At 36.3% G+C, this 19,004-nt stretch overlaps 1 protein-coding gene across 12 annotated transcripts in view; it reads right to left on the reverse strand.

The window, feature by feature from the left end:
- Positions 1 to 19,004, reverse strand: part of KDM6A (lysine demethylase 6A) — a 238,229-nt gene that overhangs the window by 30,661 nt on the left and 188,564 nt on the right. For all 12 annotated transcript variants that reach the window (XR_004028808.1, XM_012499008.2, XM_004092433.3 and 9 more), the window contains 5 exons: positions 18,196 to 18,591; positions 11,616 to 12,394; positions 4,424 to 4,553; positions 2,745 to 2,850; positions 1,907 to 2,112 (listed from right to left, as the gene is read on the reverse strand). Coding sequence is in view for 11 of the 12 variants with exons in the window: in XM_012499008.2 (XP_012354462.1) it covers positions 1,907 to 2,112; positions 2,745 to 2,850; positions 4,424 to 4,553; positions 11,616 to 12,394; positions 18,196 to 18,591 (1,617 nt within the window). In the remaining variant the exon portion in view is untranslated. The remainder of the gene's footprint in view (positions 1 to 1,906; positions 2,113 to 2,744; positions 2,851 to 4,423; positions 4,554 to 11,615; positions 12,395 to 18,195; positions 18,592 to 19,004) is intronic.

Below are 19,004 nucleotides of genomic sequence, written 5' to 3' on the forward strand. Positions count from 1 at the left end.
CTTTTCACATGTAATGGTCCATGTCTTAAAGCATACTAAAAAACCCATGCTGGCCGGGCACGGTGGCTCATGCCTATAATCCCAGCACTTTGGGAAGCTGAGATGGGCAGATCACCTGAGGTTGGGAGTTCCAGACCACCCTGACCAACATGGAGAAACCCCGTCTCTACTACAAATACAAAATTAGCTGGGTGTGGTGGCACATGCCTGTAATCCCAGCTACTCAGGAGGCTGAGGCAAAATTGCTTGAACCTGGGAGGCAGAGGTTGCAGTGAGCCGAGATCACGCCGTTGCACTCCAGCCTGGGCAACAAGAGCGAAACTCCGTCTCAAAAAAACAACAACAAAACCCCATGCTTTCTTTGGTTATGGAACCCTCTCCATTTAAATAGACTGCCTCTTACTATCTTTGCTTTTCAACTCCTCCTCCAAATTTTCCTTTGATGATCTTTGACTCCTTCTTACTATTCTATTCTGACTATAATATTGCCAGGTACTTGAAGTATCTTGAAAGTCTGAACTACAGATTTACATGGACAACGAATTCACTGCAACTCAGTAAAGTCAAAGGATAGTTTTTATTAGATGAATTTCTTTGTAGTATATAGGGAGCGGCAGGGGGAAAGGAAGACAAATATACAATTTACAGGTAGAAATGCTATCTTGATTGAAAATATGAGTTGGCAGAATTTTAAACAAAGACAACAAGCAAATCTAATGAATCACAAATTAAAGACTTTCAGCCACATACTGTCAGTGGTAGGACATCTGAAGAACAAACAACTTAGTGCAGACAAGTATTTGAGTAATACGTTTAATAAACTCATTTGTTTGGATGTATTATGTTCACTTTGTAGGAGAATTCACAAAGTTCTCATTATAGTGCTAGAGGATTTTGTAATGCTTCAGTGCTGAAAGGGCTATATGGGTCTTTTAATAATAATAATAATCCTCTGATTATTTTTACATTTTTGTTTTTTAATTTCCTCCTTCAGATTTCTCTTACAGCCTAAGATTGGTAAGAAGAACACTAATGTTTCCTGCAGGAGTTGTCTATGAGATAGCACTAAAGAAAAAAATGAGAAGACCAAACAGGATTTTACAAGCATAAAATAAACTTGAGACTTAGTTTATCCTCTAAATCAGTGGTTCTCAACCAGGAGTAAATGTGCCCTTCAGGGGGTATTTGACATGTCTGGAGATATTTTTTAGAAGCCAGAGATGCTAATAAATACCCTGCAAGGTGCAGGACAGTCCCCCCACAACAAAGAATTATCCAGTTCAAAATGTCAATAGTACTGAAGTTAAGAAACCCTGCTCTAAAAAAAAGTATCCCAGAAATGAAGGAGACATTTCACTAGAAGTAATTCTATTTCCCCATGATGTTATTTACTTCATGAATCCATCAGTTTGTTTAGATTTTACTAAAAGCAAACTGAGGGTGGGTGCGGTGGCTCACGCCTGTAATCCCAGCACTTTGGGAGGCCGAGGTAGGCGGATCACTTGAGGTCAGGAGTTTGAGACCAGCCTGGCCAACATGGTGAAACCCAGTTTCTACTAAAAATGCAAAAAAGTTAGCTGGGTGTGGTGGCACGTGCCTGTAATCCCAGCTACTCAGGAGTCTGAGGCAGGAGAATCGCTTGAACCTGGGAGGCAGAGGGTGCAGTGAGCCAAGATCATGCCACTGCACTCTAGCCTAGGCGACAGAGGGAGACTCCGTCTCAAAATACACACATACGTACGTACGTACATACATACATACATACAAGAAAACTGGAGAGCACTTACAAAGTATTTTATGTAACATAAAATGATGAGATGCATATAAAAGTAATGTGTCCTTTCAAAACTCCAAAGTAAAATCATCTTTAAAATCCTAAAATAATCTTTAGGATACAAATACTTACTCTCAATGATTCCTGGAATGAGGAGGCCTGGTACTGTGCATATTTAGCAATTGTAGTATGAGATCTATTACTTTCACAATGCCAGATTTTCTTTGTTCCAGTGGGATCCCAGTTTTCATCTGCTGGCTGCTGCAACTGTGTCCTCACTTCTACCATATGTTCATTGTTAGCTTCCACCAAAGTTTTAGTAGAGAAAAGTCCCAGGTCTTCATGAATACATAAATGTAGTTAAAAAACGAAAATTATATTTGGAATAATATTTTAAGTGCTTTTTTTTTTTTAAAGGAAGAAGGTAAAGCATTTTATGGCACTGTATCCAGTTCCCATAAAAAACTAGGGCCTCTGCACAACCTGAGCTATGTGCCAAGTTTGCAGAACCATACGCTGAAGCCCTGAATCTAACTGCTATGTCATCCCATCTGAGAAAGAATTAAGTGTGAAAGGACTGAAATTTCACTTATTTAATTTCTGCAGATGCCAGGAAATACTTATGGGGCTATAGTATTTATTAGTAGCATCAAATTTCACATACATTTTATAATCAAATTTTTTCTATTAACCTAAATCACAATTATGTAAACGGACCAAAATAGTAGCTAAATTTAAAAACCTCCACCAAATTGCCAGTAACCAGTATCACCAACAATATATTCACATCATGGATTAAAGAAGTGATACACACACACTCTCTCATTCTTAGTACTAAAAAAAAATTAAAATAAAAATACAAAAAAGAAAAGAAAAAAGAAAAAAAAGCAAAGTTTCTGCCAGTGCTTGAAAAGTTAAAAGATAGCAAAAGAAACAGACAAACTTTTTCCTTTTTTTATTTAAGGCTTACCTAACTTAAGAGCTCCAGCAAGGCCACGTATTACTGTAACAGGGTTGTTCGGATTTGTACAAAATTGATGTAATGGAGGAAAGAAAGCATCACGTTTATTTTCCAACTGTAAAATTAAAATATGTGGTTAGATCTCAAGAAAACAGAGCTTTTATTTAAATATTATGCTCCAAATTAATATTCATTATTTTTCACAATTTAAATAAAGCATTTTATGGGGTGATATTTCTCTTTGACAGTATCTTATCACTGTGACTTTTGATTCTAGTTTTAATCAGATAGTAACCACATACATTTCTCCTGTCCATTTTATCATGACAAAAATATGTAGGAGAAATGAAACTGAAATTAAACTTCAAAATCAAAGTGTTTTAAATATTATTCAGTCTTAAAATGAAAAGACAATCTTGACACATGCTGCAACATGGATGAATCTTGAGGACATTACGTTAAGTGAAATAAGCCAGTCACAAAAAGACAAATATTGTATGATTCCACTTACATGAGGTATCTAGAATAGTCAAATTTATAGAAACAGAAGGTAGAATCGTAGTTGCCAGGGGCTGGGAGGAGGGAGAAATGGGTAGTTGTTCAGTGTGTAGTTTCAGTTTGTCAAGATGAGAAAGTTCTGGAGATTGGCTGGACACCAATGTGAATATGCTTAACAGTACTGAACTGCACACTCAGAAATGCATAAGATGGTAAATTTTATGCTATGTGTTTTTAAAAAATCACAATAAAAGAGAGGGAAAGAAAAAAAATCATGCCTAAACAAATATTATCAAAGAAAGCAGACTGAAGAGGACCCATAAAAGATAAAAAACTTAATTTTGCATTTTATTTTTTCTCCTCAGAGCTCACTTTACAAGTTTTTTTTACATGTCTATCCCAGTGCTTCCCTTACATAGTAAGGGATAAACAACAACTGGTTGGAGGAAGAATTAATATGATAATATTTGGCCTCTAGAGGGCAAGGGGGTTAAATCTGTAAAACAAACTCTAGTACCATTTTATACATGCAAGATCATTATACATATACTACCCTAACTTTATACTTACAAAATTTTAATTTGGGATAGAAGCAGGAAAATGAAAGGAAATAGGGTAGGAAGATCTATTTGGAAGAAACAGAAATAGGAATTGCTTTGATTGAACTCTTAATGACTTCCTATATCAGATTCCTATATTTCTATAAAGTAAAACTAGTATCTAGTTTTAAATGTTTTAAATTACCTATTAAGTTTTTAGTGACATATATCTACTATCACACTTATGTTCTCAAACACTTATTTTGAAGATAGCATCTTTTTTGGGGGGTAGATGTATAAAACAGAATGAATGTTACGGTCCACATAACTAAGTAGAATGCAGATTTAAAACTCAGTTTACTAAAAAAAGTTACATTTTTGGTAGCTTTTTCCTAACACTGCTCAAAATTAGGGCAATAAAAAAATATTTCTCATGATTCTAATATCATCACAGTTAATAGCTGAGAAGGCTTTTAGAAATGCTATTACAAAATCTTTTTGAATATATCTTCCCCCTCGCCCCCAAAATATTTAATCTGCTGCCAATAATTGTAATGTTTCCTAAAGGGCATCCATGTAAATTTAAAGATTTTATGAAAGACAGGTAGTTGCAAACACTGTTTTATTTCTAGTCAGTCAATTCAGACTCACGTAAATACTAGGTGTAGGTGGATTCAACTTGTCCTTTGGCAAGGGAGGGTATGGTGAAGATGGTGGTCTTGGAGGTGGACATTTATCCAACAAAATGCTACTGTTAGATAAGCCATTTTTACCTAGATTCCTATAAAAAAAAAAAAAAAAAAAAGAAGGGATAATCAGTTGTACATTTATTTGGAAAACAGAAAAAAAAAGATTCCTGAATTAAGTCCTAATTAAATTACTAGGCATTTGCACAAGTCCATGAGATGTGGGATGTGGATCCATCAGGAAAAACACTAAGAACGATTATTAATTTCAGCAAAGACTTGATTCCTATATATCCTCCACTGAAGGAAAATAAAAGATATCACAACATATAAATTATTGATGATATTCCTTATTTTGCTTGTAATTTTCCAATTTATTTTCACCTAAACAACAAACAAACATGAGGTTACAATTTCCTCTCTACCATCACATTCTTTTCCATCAATGTTAAAATATTAACTTGACCAAAAAAGTTCTAGGTAATAGTAAAAAACAGAATGTCTCTTTTCCTATGTCTCATCTTAGCAATTATAATCAGAATATCTTTGTAACAACTCTCAAACCTGAGATTTTTTCCTTTTTCTCAAATCAGAAAAAAATTTCCTGTGCAACTCCTTGACTAATAAAATTCAGCAAGATGCCAATCTACTAACTTGTACAGTAAATTATGCTACTTCTTTTTAAACAATGCATATAACTGCTATCCACCCTCTGACACTGTATATAATTATTACTTACTGGTATTTAGGTTGATGAAGGTATCACTCTGTTAAAATTATAAATTCTTAAGATAGGGTAGAATTACTCCCTAACAATAATTCTTTTAGTACAAGCAAGAAAGATATTTCCAACATTTCTACCAAACTTAGGAAACCAACAAGAAATAATTTAGAGCTTTCAAACCACTCCAGTTTAACTAACTTACCACACCGAATTATTACAAGTTCAAAAGCAATCAATGCCTTAAAATATTAAGTACTCTTAATATATTAAATTTCAAGTAATAATTTGAAATTTTCAATTATTCTGGGAAGTCAAAAACTCTAACTTTACTTAAGAAGGAATTAGCTATTTTCATCACAAAGAATAAAACAAGTTGAAACAAAATTTTCCTTATCTTGCTACACTGAACAAAATGTTACAAATTAGCCTGTTTTGGTTGATACTAATGAAAACTAGGGCTTAAACTTTCACTGCCATAGACTTTTAAGATGTTATACTAAATAGCATCATGGGTGTTACGTTCTTAATTTTTTCAACTACAACTCCAAGTAAAAACAAAAAAGTTCATGGCAGGTCTCAAAGGAATGATTTACGTTTAAAATAATTGACTTTTAAATAAAAATATATGAAAATATCATTAAACTGAAATTTTACATTCAGCTAACAAGTAAGGTTAAAGGTTGAATAAATTTTCTGTCCAAAACTAGTTTTCAATCTCTTTCCACAAAGCACATGTGCCTTGTACATTTAAAGACAGATATACACTTAAGCTTTTAGATTTGGGTATAAAATTGGTAGCAATTTATAAACTCCATCAAATTTTTGCTTTTAACATGTAGAAAATTTTTGGTGAGACTGGGAAAGAAACAATTCAAGTATTATCATTAAACCAATGCAAGATAAAACAGTTACAGTATCTACATAAATAACAGTTTTCATGCTGAATTGTGTATCTGCCACTCTATCGAATATAAGCAAAATATGACACACAATACAGAAACTCTGTCTTTTAGGAAAGGAGATGGATATACTACTGTAGAGTAAATGGTTACTATTTTGAAGAAACTGAAATATATGAACCATGTATTAAAACTGTGCTATAAAAGAGCATCTCAAACTAATTAAATGTGGCACCAAAATTTAAGCTTCTACAACATACTGGACATTGAGAGATGAGACTAGAAAACAAGGTTTGACAGATTAGTAGAATTCTGTCCCTGTCATTTATACAGTTCTGTAACAATTAAAAAAGAGACAAACGAGAAAGTAAAACAATGGAAAATATTGTTGCCAATATTTTAAAATAGAAAACAAAAAGGTAGGGCATGACTAAGGGAGCTGATAACAATTCAATCACTTGAATGTTGCAATTACAATTTTAGACATGAAAGAAGCAGAAGTATTATAATGGCCTTTTAAGGTATACCACTGACCACTGCAACATTAGGATAAACTAAACAAGAATCAGATTAAAAAATAACCAGTACTTTAACTACATATATGGAAATAAAAGGATATACAATAGTGCATACAAGTCATACCTAGCAGTTTCTTATTGTGTTTGAAATGCTGACTACCTGCCTATTAAAGGTCAATTTTCAAACACATAGGAATTTCCCTGAAGGAACTGATGGTATCTATAGTGCTCTGCATAGCAAATATAAGCTATTTCCACTTAAAATAGATTCACCAATGCAAAGGACAGGGCTGTGGATAACAGGAATAGACTTTATCTTCTATGTAAATATCCAACACTGTTTAGAACATCTCAAGCCAAATAATAACACTTTCATATAAAAATCCAAAGTGGAGAAAGGAGTTGAAGAAAGAAGCAGATTTTGGACCAAAACAGCATGGTACTGGTACCAAAAGAGAGATCTAGACCAATGGAACAGAACAGAGGCCTCAGAAATAACACCACACATCTACAACCATCTGATCTTTGACAAACCTGACAAAAACAAGAAATGGGGAAACGATTCCCTATTTAATAAATGGTGCTGGGAAAACTGGCTAGTCATATGTAGAAAGCTGAAACTGGATCCCTTCCTTACACCTTATACAAAAATTAATTCAAGATGGATTAAAGACTTAAACGTTAGACCTAAAACCATAAAAACCTAGAAGAAAACCTAGGCGATACCATTCAGGACATAGGCGTGGGCAAAGACTTCATGACTAAAACACCAAAAGCAATGGCAACAAAAGCCAAAATTGACAAATGGGATCTAATTAAACTAAAGAGCTTCTGCACAGCAAAAGAAACTACCATCAGAGTGAACAGACAACCTACAGAATGGGAGAAAATTTTTGCAATCTACCCATCTGACAAAGGGCTAATATCCAGAATCTACAAAGAACTCAAACAAATTTACAAGAAAAAAACAACCCCATCCAAAACTGGGCAAAGGATATAAACAGACACTTTTCAAAAGAAGACATTTATGCAGCTAAAAGACACACGAAAAAATGCTCATCATCACAGGTCATCAGAGAAATGCAAATCAAAACTACAATGAGATACCATCTCACGCCAGTTAGAATGGTGATCATTAAAAAGTAGGAAACAACAGATGCTGGAGAGGATGTGGAGAAATAGGAACACTTTTACACTGTTGGTGGGACTGTAAACTAGCTCAACCATTGTGGAAGACGGTACGGAGATTCCTCAAGGATCAAGAGCTAGAAATACCATTTGACCCAGTGATCCCATTACTGGGTATATACCCAAAGGATTATAAATCACGCTACTATAAAGACACATGCACACGAATGTTTATTGCAGCACTATTCACAATAGCAAAGACTTGGAACCAACCCAATGTCCATCAATGATAGACTGGATTAAGAAAATGTGGCACATATACACCATGGAATACTATGCAGCCATAAAAAAGGATGAGTTCATGTCCTTTGCAGGGACATGGATGAAGCTGGAAACCATCATTCTGAGCAAATTATCACAAGGACGGAAAGCCAAATACTGCATGTTCTCACTCATAGCTAGGAACTGAACAATGAGAACACGTGGACACAGGGTGGGGAACATCACACACCGGGGCCTGTTGTGGGGTGGAGAGCGGGGGGAGGGATAGCATTGGGAGAAATATCTAATGTAAATGACAGGTTGATGGGTGCAGCTGGCCAGCATGGCACATGTATACCTATGTAACGAGCCTGCACATTGTGCACATGTACCCTAGAACTTAAAGTATATATATATACAACACACATATATATATATAAAGCAAGTTTTGGAATGGATTTAGAGATTATCCCATCTTAAATCCTTTTCTCTCATTTTTGAAATCTCTCTGAGAAAAGTCAGAGTAGGGGGATATTAATTGTTACCCAATTATTTAAAATATTGGCTTAAACTTACTTTCAAGTTTACCCACATCGTTTGGTAGGCAGAGAAATGGTGAAAATGTGGTCTGTGATAAACCCATCTACACTTTAGTTATCCTTTGTTAGGTAGCTCCTAGACCAGATATGTCAAGTCTCTTGTACCTGTGTTACTTTCCCCTTGAGTTCTGGACTCTTGCCCAGCACAGGCCACCATCAAGAGAACACAGAAACGGCAAACAACATGACACCTATCATTTGCATTCTTACCTTTTTCTCTATGCCTCAAAAGATTTTTATCTCCAACTTATCAGAGCACTTTTTTGTCTCTTCAGTAATTGAGTCCTGGATTTACTGGAATAACCTAAGTAACCCCAGGGATCTACAGTGTTTTGATGAATCTAGCTGTTTACAAGATTTTATATATATATATATACATATATATATATATATATATATATATAAAAAATTAAGTCTCCATAATAAGGCAAAATTGCCTATTCAAGTTAAAAGCTGAAAATAAAACTATAAAAATGTACTTAAATACCCTGAAATAAATGTTCATATATGCCTGGAAAATGAAATGGAAGATTATAATCTTTAATACATTAAGAAACACAATCAACACCTATAGCATAAAGCTTTATTAATACAAACTTATGAAAACTGCTACTATACACAGTTTGTAACTTGGGGAACAGAACATAGCTCTATGGAACTCTTTCTGACAATATTCCTCCTTAGGTCCCATGCAGTTCATGATGTTAGTTTTGGACCTCTAAATCTTCCCCATTTTCTAGCAACTGTCCTGAGTCTACAGAGAGTGGATGAGAGAGAAAGCCCCTGATCTAGCAGTTAGAGCAGCAGTACCTAGGAAATAGGACAGAGGCCCTAGCAGATGAGTGAGGAGCAGGTAGAAGACAGTCAAACTGGCAGTGAATCAAGGCACTGTCTAAGGACAGCCAAGTGTAGCATTAAATCTGAACACTCCCTATTTTCTGTAGGCCCAGAGTTGAAGTGAATGATAGCGTAACTTCAAAAAAAAAAAAAAACTAATATAAAAACCTATAATATAAAAATTTCTAAAGAAACAAATTTTAGGAACTCAAGAACCTCACTATATGCTTTAGAATAATTTCATTTAGAGATCACCCAATGTCCTTTTAAGTTACTGACCTTAAAAAATCTTGTATGACAGTTAAGATTAATTACAGTAATCACCATATTGTAGGTCACTAAGGAAAATGCTGCCAACAATGTGGACCCAATAAAGAAAAAAATAAAATATAAAAAAAGGATGTAATTTCTGCCCTAGTCTACGTCAGAATAACAGCTAAATAGTTAAAATTTGACAGGAAATAATGAAATAGAAACTAATAGAAAATAAAGACCAGCCGGGCACAGTGGCTCACGCCCGTAATCCCAGCACTTTGGGAGGCAGAGGCGGGTGGAACACTTGAGGTCGGGAGTTCGAGACCAGCCTGTCCAACATGGAGAAACCCTGTCTCTACTAAAAAATACAAAATTAGCCAGGCGTGGTGCTGCATGCCTGTAATCCCACCCAGCTACTTGGGAAGCTTGAGGCAGGAGAATCGCTTGAACCCGGGAGGCAGAGCGTGCGGTAAGTTGAAATCACACCATTGTACTCCAGCCTGGGCAACAAGAGCGAAGCTCTGTCTTAAAAAAAAAAAGAAAAAAGAAAACACAGACCAAAAGGTATTTTAAACACTCACTCTTTAAAGAAAAATAACTATAGTGTAATTTACAGTAAAGTTCTAGTGTCACAATTAAAGTGATAAATTTAAATTAATTAATTGAAATTTCTTCCCCATACTCCATTGCTCCTAGCCCACATCCCTCCCAAGCAGCAAACTTATATATAAATAAAATTTGATTTCACCTCAATCATTTGTCAGTGACAAATATTTAACAGTAGACCCAGGATACCTTCTAATAATATAATTTGAACAACAGAAAAGATAATCACACTTTTACATAACAATAAATAAGACATGTAAGCACTAGCAACTGCAGGAAGAGGTTTATATGGCTATAAATAAGAATTGTTTTGAACTTTAAAATGTAAAAGCTATATTAAATGGTCAATGTAGCCAAACTACAACTAATGTTTATATTTTCTATTTATAGAATGGTTATTTTCTATATATCATGACGATCTACAACCAAAAATCTTTTCAAAATCTACTATATGTCTGCTCAAACTTAAAATTTAATGTATCAGAAAATATTACAGAATTATTTCTTGTTTGTTCAAGTTATGTTAACTAAATTTCATTCAAGATTTAGTCACTTATAGAGGACAATTACAAGTAAATGAGAAAAATTATATATGTGTCATATACAATGAAAAGGGCAGTAAGAATCTATATGTCCTCCAAATATCAGAGAAAGATGATGCTGCCTGATCCTGATCCTTTGATTCTTCTTTTGTGGGACAGAGGAGGTTCATTTCTTTGTAAATTTCTGAGGCCCTGCCCTTCCTAGACTAGCAGAATATGTCTGGCTCCTTCCAGAATGGCTGACAGTCTGTCATGTCTCTCCACTGCCCATTGCCCCTGACCTCTTCCTTCCTCTGCTGCCTGCTTTATAACCTCTTCTAGATTCAAATAAAACGGTCCAGTTTTTTCAATTGTAAGCAAAGACTAGCCTTGATAATTGATGGGGTCCATTCCTAGTCTAACATTTATTAGGCTCTGATCAAAATAATAAAAAAAAAACCAACGGGGTTTTCCAGCCTTGCTGTATTTGGCCAAATATGATTTAACCCATTCTCTTGTTTAAATCCCCAGAGCAAAGTCAATCACACTGAAGCTGACAACCTAGTAACCGGTAGAGGGCAGTAACAGCACAATCAGACACACCCACTGAAAATAAGCAATTTACAGGAATACTTCTCACATCTGATTTGACTACAACATCTAAGCATAACAGAGCTTCTGTCAAACTCTTAGATGAATGACTACACCATCTTTTGCTTACTTCCCATATCTTAAAAGGTCCAAATTTCAGCATTCTGATCATGCCGGTAGTCAAACATTTTCACTTTGATGAACTTTCCCACACTAACCTGCATGCCTTCAGAACTTCTGCTGAGCTGGGGTATATGGACACAGACATTGATGGTATGATCTGTGGACTAGGTTTGTGGTTAACCAGAAGCAGATCTGTTTTCATGGGGCTCTGAGATTCTTCCATCCCTTCTCCATTAATTGTGTGTAGCCCACTGTGAGGGCTGTTAAGGCTGGTAACACTGTTTGTGGTTGTCTGCTCAGTGGATTTTGGAGAAGGTGTTGCTGTGGAAATGGCTGAAGATGGTGAAGAGGCAACAGAGTTATCAGTCTTTGTATGAACAGCTGGGTGGATGTTATTGACTTTGTCACAGGTTCCAGTACCCACATTGTTATTGGCTTTTCCCATCAACAAGGCAGAGAGCTGAGGATTGTCTGAACTTAGTAAACCTGGTGACTTAGAATCTCCATGGCTAGGACTGCAAACAGCATCTGCCGTCATCTGATGGACATGATTAGGAAGTCCCTCGACACTGGCAGTGCTGTTAGGTGTCTCTCCAGTGTGCCTGCTTGTTTCAGGCACCGTCAATATGTTTCCTGAAGGCTTGCTCTCTTTGGTTAAGGTAATGCCTTGTTGTCCACCTGAGGTAGCAGTGTGAGAGGAGAGGTGATTGAGAGCAGCCCCCTGTGTTACTGAATTGCTAGGCAGGGTGGGATGTCCATTCTGATTCTGAATACCAGAGCCAGCTGCCTGGAGATGCTGGGAAGGCCCAGTGGAAGAGATAGGTCGTTCACCATTAGGACCTGCCGAATGTGAACTCTGACCTTTGTGAAGCCCCTAAAAAGAAAGAAAAATAGTTTAAATCTAATATTAAGCAAACTCAGAATATACAGAATTTAAAACATTAAAGAGAAAAGCCACTAAAAGTAAATATCTAACTGTATAAGATAATTTGACCCAAGTCCTAAAGTTATCAAAAAGCACCTGTAACTTAATCAGCATTTAACATCTTTAGAGAAATTTTCCTTCCTTGCTATCTAAAATGACTCCATTATTAGTATAGAATAAACTACTTCAGATGAAGCATTACAAGTTTTAAGTTCCAATATACATATTTTCATCTCTAAAATCAGACACGGATAGACATATATTATTATTAATAATTAAAAGCTATGACCATGGATCAACATAAACCAACTCTCACTGGTCTGTGATCTGTTAAAAGATTAATATAGAAAGTGAGTTCATTAAGCCTTTAAAATTATCATTAAAATATAATCTTCTCTAATTCAAATCCTATTGTTAAAGTAGCTATCCTCAAAATTAAGGGCAGAACTATTAAATCTATGAAAATATTTCAAAAAATACCTAAAGTTTCCCCATCTATTCATCCACACATATTTAGAAGACTAGATAGGCTTGGTGCAGTGGCTTATGTCTATAATCCCAGCACTCTGGAAGGCCGAGGCAGGAGGATTGCTTGAGGCCAGGAGTTCGAGACCAGGCTGGGCAACACAATGAAACTCCGTCTCCGAAAAAGAGAAAGAGAAAGAGGAGAGAGGAGAGAGGAGAGAGGAGGGAGAGAGAGGAGGGAGAGAGAGGAGGAGGGAGAGAGAGGAGAGAGGAGGGAGAGAGAGGAGAGAGAGGAGAGAGGAGAGAGGACAGAGAGAGGGGAGAGAGGGGAGAGAGGGAGAGAGGGGAGAAAGGGGAGAGAGGGAAGGAAAGCAGGCAGACAAGCTAGGTGTGTTGACAAGTGTGCTTGTAGTCCAGCTACACAGGAGGCCAAGGTGGGAGGATCTCTTGAGCCCAGGAGTTTGAGCCAGCAGTGAGCTAAGATGGTGCCACTGTACTCCAGCCTGGGTGACAGAGCAGAACCTTGTCTCTCTTTTTTTTTTAAAAAAAAAAAGGGGGAGAAAAAGACATTTTAAGTCTCCACTAATGACTTTGAGATAAACTTCATTTTCATCACCTTAATTTGAAAACTTAGAAAAATACACTGCTACTGTTAAAGCAATCTGAGGGGGCAGTATACTAACAGTTAATAGAAGTTTTAAGACTAGAGGAAGATCACTTAGGGCATTTAATAGAATGAAAATACGATAATTGGAACTAATTTTTACCTGAAATTTGCCTCTGGTGTCACAGAGAAACTTCTTTAAGAAGAATATTTTCATTTCATTTTACTTACAAAATAATTAAATAGGACAGCCAATTTTTCAGCAACACTGATTAAAGTAACATTGGAATCATAAAACAAGAGTTTACATTTGGAGTTGAGATTACTTCAGCAACAAGGTTAGAGAATTTTGTCAGTAATAAGCTATAAAAGAATAAAACTATAGCTGATGACAAGATATTTATATACTAAAAGGTGCATTTAATCATCTAGTTAAAATCAGCTCACATGCCCCTAAAATCAGTTTCTGAAGCTGAAAATTTTAAACTAATGCTTTTACTCAATAGGCTTATCTACCTAAAAAAACTAGATATATTAAAAGTTGATACACATTAGCCAGGCACAGTGGCTCACACCTGTAATCCCAGCACACTGGGAGGCCAAGGCGGGCAGATCACCTGAGGTCAGGAGTTCAAGACCAGCCTGGTCAACATGGTGAAGCCCTGTCTCTACTAAAATACAAAAATTAGCCGGGCATGGTGGTGGGCGTCTGTAATCCCAGCTACTCGGGAGGCTGAGGCAGGAGAATCACTTGAACCTAGGAGGCGGAGGTTGCAGTGAGCCAAGATCACACCACTGCACTCCAGGCTTGGCGACAGAGCCAGGCTCCATCTCAAAAAAAAAAAAAAAAAAAAGTTGATACACATCAATGAGTGTGTAAAGGAGTGCAATTAGTTGTAAATGATTTAGTAAGTAACAAAGTTCAATCATAATAAAGGCTAAAATTTGTAAGTTACATGAAAATTTCTCATAAAGCAAAAACACTGCATATTATAATCATATCAATATTTAAAATATTATCCAAGAAAGTCTGGGTAGGTGAGTTAAAATTTCATCAAATGTAAAATATTTAATTCAGAGGCTAATTATTTAACAAATACACTGATAACAATATGCAGACATGTGACAAAGTAACTATTTTATTACATCTTCTCTATCTGCAAATCAAGGTATTTTAAGCTATAAATTCTTTAGAGTACTTGCTGAATAATCACCTACAATTAATATAATTTTACTTTCTTATCTTAAATTATACCCTTGCTACCCATCTGAATAAACCCATTCAACACTGTAATGTAAATTCCTCCCTTGATCAAAAGCTAAAAGGTAGATATACCATATAGGTCTATCAATTGTCTAGTTTTCATTACAATTTCAAAAATTATTCAAATAGGTTTGTATAAGACAAGTTAACAAAAAGGCCTCTTTAGAGTCTATGATATTAATACCATATATCAATAGCAGAGACAGAGGCTTCCCAGCTGTAGTGATATGCAGAAACTTCATTTGGGAAACTTTTGACCTGGAATCAGTTCAACACCATTTTCTAAACAACTTTCTCAACCTCATTACTTAAATTGTAAAGTTCCTACAGATAATGGCTTTGAAGGGTGTGTGAAGCAAAGGCTGGGGCTCCCTGCTACTTGGTATGGTAACTTACAGAAGCCTCGTGGCCTGCCAACTGAGGAGTTCCTTTTTATTAGAATTACGAATTACGTTTTTAAAGAATATCACATTTCCAAAATAGGGTTAAGAGAGTATTGAAAACTTCAGCAACTAAGTGAGCCAAAGAAGTAGATGTGAGAGAAAAGAAAATAGAACTATACTTTACAATCATAACAAAGGCTTTCATTTATTAACTTCCAGTTATACCTTAGAACTATGATAGGCATTTTAACAAAAATCTCGTGTTGTCCTTTTAACAACTGTTTAATGTTTAAAGACAATGAACCCCCAAAATCCCATCCTCTCACGCATTCTAACAATTCCCCTTTCTCCTTTGCCATTTTCTCCCTCTCTACTGAATCTTTCCCATTGACTTTTACTGTTATTTCTCTCATTTTAAATTTAAAACAACAACAAGACAACAACTCCTAATCCCATTTTCCCTGTCAGCTACAGCCCGTTGTTGTTGTTCTCTTTTATGTCACGGTATATGGAAATGGAAGCCTTGGCACTGCGCAGTGTGTAGCCCAAACAACTGGAAGCATGTGTGCTGGAACTGTCTATACTTGCTACTTCAGTTTTTCTCTGCCGATTTTATATTATCTTGAAGCGAACTACAATTAGGCTTTTGTACCCCAATAATCCACTGAAATTGCCCTTATCCAAAGGTCAGCGTATCTTTTCTGTAAAGGATCAGACAGCAAATATTTTAGGCTTTGTGGGTCACCCAGTATCATATATTATTCTTTTTTTAAAACCCTTCAAAAATATAAAAATCATTCTTAGCTCACGGGTTATAAAAAACACAGGCTGTGGGGTAAATTTTGCCTGTAACCTGTAGTTTCCTTATTCCAATAATGTCAGCAAATATCTCAGATGGTCAGTTTTCAGTCCTCACTTTATATGACCTATGAGCATTATTTGATCATGTCCTCCTCCTTGAAAGACTTTCTTCATTTGGCTTCCACGGCATCACTCACATTGTCTTTGATCTCCTACTACGTCACAGGTCAATCTCTTCTATTCTTCTTTGCTAATTCTTCAATTTCCTAGCCTAATACACAGGAATGCCCTAAGGCTCAATCTTGAGTTCTTTTCTCAATCTGTTCTCACTGATTGGTGATACCATCCAGTTTCATCCATCCTTCTAGTTGGTCAGGCCAGCTGGGACTCCTTTCTCACACATCACTCTATATCAACTAATCCTGCTGGCTGTACCTTCCAAATATACCCAGAAGCTGACCATAATCTACTACTACCACTCTGGGAGCCATCATCAACTTTTAACCTGGATTATAGCTATAATCTCTAAATTGGTCATACCATTTCTACTTTTGCCTCTTTCAGTCTATCCACAGAGTACCGAAGAGGACCTAGTCAAAAACAAAGTTAGATCACATCACTCCTCTGTTCAAAATCCCCCTACAGTTTCCTGGATGCTCAGAATAAAATCCAGTATCCTTATAAGGCTGATCATGATTTAGCCATCCTGTTTCCAGCTGGAGCACATTTCTCTCTCTTCTCACCCCTTGCCTGTCCTGTTCTGCCATGCTTGCCACCTTGATTCTCTTCAAATGTGCACAGCACAATCCTACCTTAGGGTCCACTGCTCCGTGCTGCTCCCTAGACCTGGAACAATCTTATCACAAATAGCTTCAAGGCTCACCCCTGTAACTCTCATCCAAATGCTATCTTTCAGAGAAGCCTTCCCTGCCCTTCTGATTTATAACTGCAACTCTCCTACCACCAATCTCTAGTATTCTGCTGTTCCCTTTCTATTAGTGCTTTTTTCCATAGCACTAATCACAACCATCATCTAACGTTATATATGTATTGCTTATTTGTTTACTGTCTATTTACCTACACCAAGTAGAGACATCTCAGTATATTTTCTTTACTGATGTATTCCCAGAGCCTTGAGTAGGAAATGAACCTAGCAGGTACTCAGTATTTCTCTAAGAATGAATAAAGTACTAATCACTTTAGATCAGGGTCCCATCAAGGATATTACTTCAAGAATAAACTTAAAAATCTTAGAAAAAGAACTTATTTCAGTTTTATCAATAATATAAGACTAACCGACAATCAGCCAAATATTTCTCTTTTTAAGTCAAATATTTCTCATAGTAGATTAATAAAAGTACAAGCAATTTGGCTATAAGTATTGACAGCATTTTCTTAAAGCTTACTCTTTGGCCCTTCAGTTTCACCTCAGCGAGTACCCATATCATGGAAACAATCCAAAATATGGGAAATACTATGCACATAAACATTCAGAAGTAAAAACTTAGCAATTAAATGTCTAACAAATGTGCTAACATTGAATAAATTATGACCCATTTCCTTGACAAAAATAATGTTCATGCAATTCATTACTCTGTTTCAAAAACTTTAGTGGATCAACTTTGCCTTCAAGATAAATTTGGCCTCTCCTTCAGCCTCTTATTTCACCCTCCCCTCTTCATAACCTATCTTCCAGGCACACTTCACCAGCCCTCTCCTCCCCTAAACTCTAGTTTCTGGAAGACTCTAACATCTTGGTTATGTGCTCTCCTAGGTACTCTGATAGAACTTTCCCACCAAAGTCACACTTCACAGTTATTATGGTAAATACTTATTCACCGGTCTTTTTCTCCCACTAAAGCAAATACCTAACACCTAGTTTAGTGCCTGATCTTAAGTAGGCAGTTTATGCAGAAATGAACTAAGTAATATTACATAAATGTGCTTATGATGCCACTGTAAATTAATGGTACATTTTGGGTGATTTATATGATCTGTTTTCTTCCTTTGTAAATTTGCTAAGTTATCTATGTCGATAGAGACTGTACAAAGGGAACGAAGATATACTCATGTATGTACATAATGAATCACAATGTAGTAACAACATTGTAGTGCCACAAAATTCTTACAAAACCAGTTCCCCAAACACTTCTTTCTTCTTCTCTCAAAGTATATAAAACCCAGTAAAAACAATTATGTGAAAAGCCAACAAGGAAGCTAGTCCTCCTATTACCTGAGTGGAGTTAGATAGTTGGTTTTTCCACGGCTCCTCTGCGCTGCTGGTCAGGTTTGTGCGGTTATGAGGTAGAGTGAGTGCGTTTCGCTGCAGGTAAGGCACGTTTCCATTACTTCCACTTCCTGTTATATGATTATTGCCTATCAAAATAGTGTCTGTACTTCCCAGCGTTCTTGATGTGCTACAGGGAACATGGCCTGCAGAAAAGGGTCCATTGGCCAAAGGCTGCCCAGGGCAGGCAGGACGGACTCCAGGCTGAGAGACGCTAGGCACTCTGGTCAGAGCAAGCTGTGGCTGCTGGCCAGAGACTGAGTTTGTAGGCAGTGATGAGTCAGCTGTTGGCCCATTAGGAATTCCAGTAGATCGTACCTGTGCAACTCCTGTTGGTCTCATCTGTCAAAAAAACAAAGGAAAAGTAAATGCTGGTTGTGTAATCTATAGGGGAGAGAATCTATAGGGGATTCTCTATGAATCCCCAGATGAATATGAAGATGTATAATTAGGGAATGTGTGATTTTACCCAAATGCTTAATTTCTCTAAGTTGAGAAATACATACTTTAAAAACAAGAAATTGTATTTGTTCATTTTAAAATAAACTTCCTTGAAAAAGCAGAAGTCTGTTTAAAAAAAAAAAAATCCCATTAGTAATGACAAAAGGAAGCAGCTGAAAATTATAGAAAACGACCCAGAACTTACAGGTCCTTCTCTCAATCACAAAAGAGGGGACATCTCAAAATTTCATTCTGTTACATCTATGCCAGATCCTGTAAACTAAATAAGCCCTAAAAACCTTGCCTCAGTACTA

Source organism: Nomascus leucogenys, chromosome X (assembly GCF_006542625.1).
Source record: "Nomascus leucogenys isolate Asia chromosome X, Asia_NLE_v1, whole genome shotgun sequence".
Lineage (NCBI taxonomy): Eukaryota > Metazoa > Chordata > Mammalia > Primates > Hylobatidae > Nomascus > Nomascus leucogenys.